Source organism: Myotis brandtii, unplaced genomic scaffold, assembly GCF_000412655.1.
Source record: "Myotis brandtii unplaced genomic scaffold, ASM41265v1 scaffold339, whole genome shotgun sequence".
NCBI lineage: Eukaryota > Metazoa > Chordata > Mammalia > Chiroptera > Vespertilionidae > Myotis > Myotis brandtii.
This window is the reverse complement of record NW_005363061.1, coordinates 128,732-131,366: the sequence shown is the minus strand read 5'-3', so window position 1 is coordinate 131,366 and position 2,635 is coordinate 128,732. Positions and strand designations below refer to the sequence as shown.

At 52.3% G+C, this 2,635-nt stretch overlaps 1 protein-coding gene across 2 annotated transcripts in view; it reads right to left on the bottom strand.

The window, feature by feature from the left end:
• Positions 1 to 2,576, bottom strand: part of POLR3H (polymerase (RNA) III (DNA directed) polypeptide H (22.9kD)) — an 8,882-nt gene extending 6,306 nt beyond the window's left edge. Inside the window, exons 1-2 of one of the 2 annotated variants that reach the window (XM_005871363.2) lie at positions 2,477 to 2,576; positions 2,070 to 2,353 (exon numbers count right to left, since the gene is read on the bottom strand). In XM_005871363.2, the coding sequence (XP_005871425.1) occupies positions 2,070 to 2,180 (111 nt within the window). In that variant the 5' untranslated portion in view covers positions 2,181 to 2,353; positions 2,477 to 2,576. Of the gene's footprint in view, positions 1 to 2,069; positions 2,354 to 2,469 lie in introns of both variants that reach the window. The other variant, XM_005871364.2, reaches the window with a different exon arrangement.
• Between the last annotated feature and the right edge of the window lie 59 nt (positions 2,577 to 2,635).

The window sequence follows — 2,635 nt, the reverse complement described above, 5'->3', positions numbered from 1 at the left end:
ATATACATATATATATATATATATATATATACTTTCAACAATAAAGAATTTTTTTAAGTGCATATATATATATGAATATAAAGACTTGTCTCACCCTGGCTGGTGTGGCTCAGTTGGTTGAGCGCTGTGCCATGCAGCTAAAGGTTACCAGTTCAATTCCCAGTCAGAGCACATGCCTGGGTTGCAAGCTAGACCCCAGTAGGGGACATGCAATCAATGCTTCTCTCTCATAATGATGTTTCTCTCTCTCCCTTCCTCTATCTCTAAAAATCAAGAAAAACATATTTTAAAAACAGAAAGAGAGACTTGTCTCAACAGGTCACTAAAGGACCCATGCCACAAAGGGACTACGTTCCATTCTTGGGCTTTGCACACCTGCTCTCCACGATGATCACACTTCATCCCCCACAGGCCCCTGGCTTTCTACATCACAAAGTAACCAGAAGCCATCCACCAAGGACTCCATGAGTTCTCGCCACCACCACCAACTCCCTAGATGTGCACACCCCTTCTGTGAGCTCAGCCTCTATGGAAGGGACTTGCTTTCTAAGGCCAGCCAGTCTTACCCTGGCTGGCTCCTCCCCACCTGCTGTTCCACAGATGAACACCAATATCCCATGAAGTCCTATAGGCCCTGTGCGGGCTGGCCGCTGCCCAGGCCATACCAGCCTCCTCCATGCCATGAAGGTACAATATTCCCTGCAAAGGTCACATGCTGTTTCCTCTTTCTGCACAGCTCTCCTCTGGGGCAGCCCCTCTCCCCACAGAAAAGGAATCCTCTAGTTAGCTCCTGCTCTGCCTAACAAAGCAGCTTGTCTCCCTCACTGGAGAAGTTCCTTTCTTCCACAGGCTGCGAACACCAGTCCTTCATAGCCTTTTCCTCAACTTGTCATCACACTCCACTATGGGATCCTCTCATTCTCATCTGCTTTTCCTACCACACTACAGGGCAGACCTTGTCTGTGTCATTCAATCAATCAACAGACAATTATGGGACATCTACTCTATGCCAGACTCTGCCTGATATGGGGGAGATACTGGGGGGAGAAAGCAGACAGACAAAGGTCCCTGCTCTCATGCAGAGGAAAAGAGAAAAACCGTAACCCACTAAACAAGTAAGAAGATAGAGCATAGAAACTGAAGTGCTAAGAAGGAAAGAGTGACATGTCACAGAGTCACTGAGGAGGGAGGGTTACTCCAGAAGAGGCAGTAACTTTCTGGCGAGCTGGCACTAAGGCACGTAGGCCTGGCACACAGAAGGTGCACATACATATTTTTGCAAGAATTAATGGGTAGCCCTGGCCGGTTTGGCTCAGTGGATAGAGCATCGGCCTGCGGACTGAAGGGTCCCTGGTTATATTCTGGTCAAGGGCATCCCTGATGTGAGACGTGCAGGAGGCAGCCGACCAATGATTCTCTCTCATTGATGTTTCTCTCTCTCTCTCTCTCTCCCTTCCTCTCTGAAATCAATAAAAATATTAATAATAATAAAAAAAATTAATGCATAAACCTCCTGACCATCCATCTTCACAAAAACAATGCATGATTGGACAGAAATTATTTTTAAAAAAAATACATTTTTATTGATTTCAGAGATGAAGGGAGAGGGAGAGAGAGAGAAACATCAATGATGAATCATTGACTGGCTGCCTCCTGCACGCCCCCCACTGGGGATGGAGATCACAACCGAGCCATGTGCCCTGACCCGGAATCGACCGGTGACCTCCTGGTTCACAGGTCGATGCTAAACCACTGAGCTATACCGGCCGGGGCAGCAATTATTATTTCGATTTTACAAAAGGAACCCGCGGCCCAGAGTGTGAACCCAAGATTGCAAAGTAACTTGGGAAGTGTGGCATCTCGCACTTCGCAGTTACAGGGGCCTTTCTCAAACCAGACTTCCTTTTGGTTCCCTCCGACATCCTTGTGGGATAAGGACTGCCACGTACAGGTGAGAAAACCGAGTTCTAGGAGAAGCTTCTTGCCCAAGGCATGACCGAGGCCAGGCCCGCGGCACGCGGGTGGACAGTGCGGGCCTCCCGCGCCTGGGCTCACCCGTGACCCCGTACCTTGTTGGCCAACTTCTTATTCAGTTCCTCCGCAATGGAGTCGTTGAGCTTCCTCTCAAACTGCCACGGGGGGATCCGCACAGTGTCCACCATCTCCACCAAGACGAACATCCTGGCCTGCGCTGGGGGCTCTGGGGACGGGAGGGTCAGTCACGCACCTGGGCCTGGGGCAGTGGGGTTCCCGAGCCCCTTCCGTGCGGTCCCTGTCGCTGCGACAACCCTCCGGCCGGCAATATGGCTGTGCGGTGGGGGCTGCGGTGTCCCGTGCGGGGCATGTTCCGCTACTGCAAAGGGAGGAAACGGGCTCAGCGTGAGGGGAACCCTGTCCGACGTGAAGTGAGCGTGCCCGCGCCGCGCCGCCCCGACTCCCAACCACACGCCACGCGCCGCCGCCACGCACCACGCACCCACACGCAGCCGGCGGTCGCACAACTTCGGGCGAGATTCCGAATCCTATGGCTTCCGGAAAACCGACCAATAAGAAGCCTGTGCCCGCCCCTCGACTTGGAGCGACGCTGCCTACTGGCTCCTTCGCAGAGCGGGGTGAGGCGGGGCCTAGATGGGAT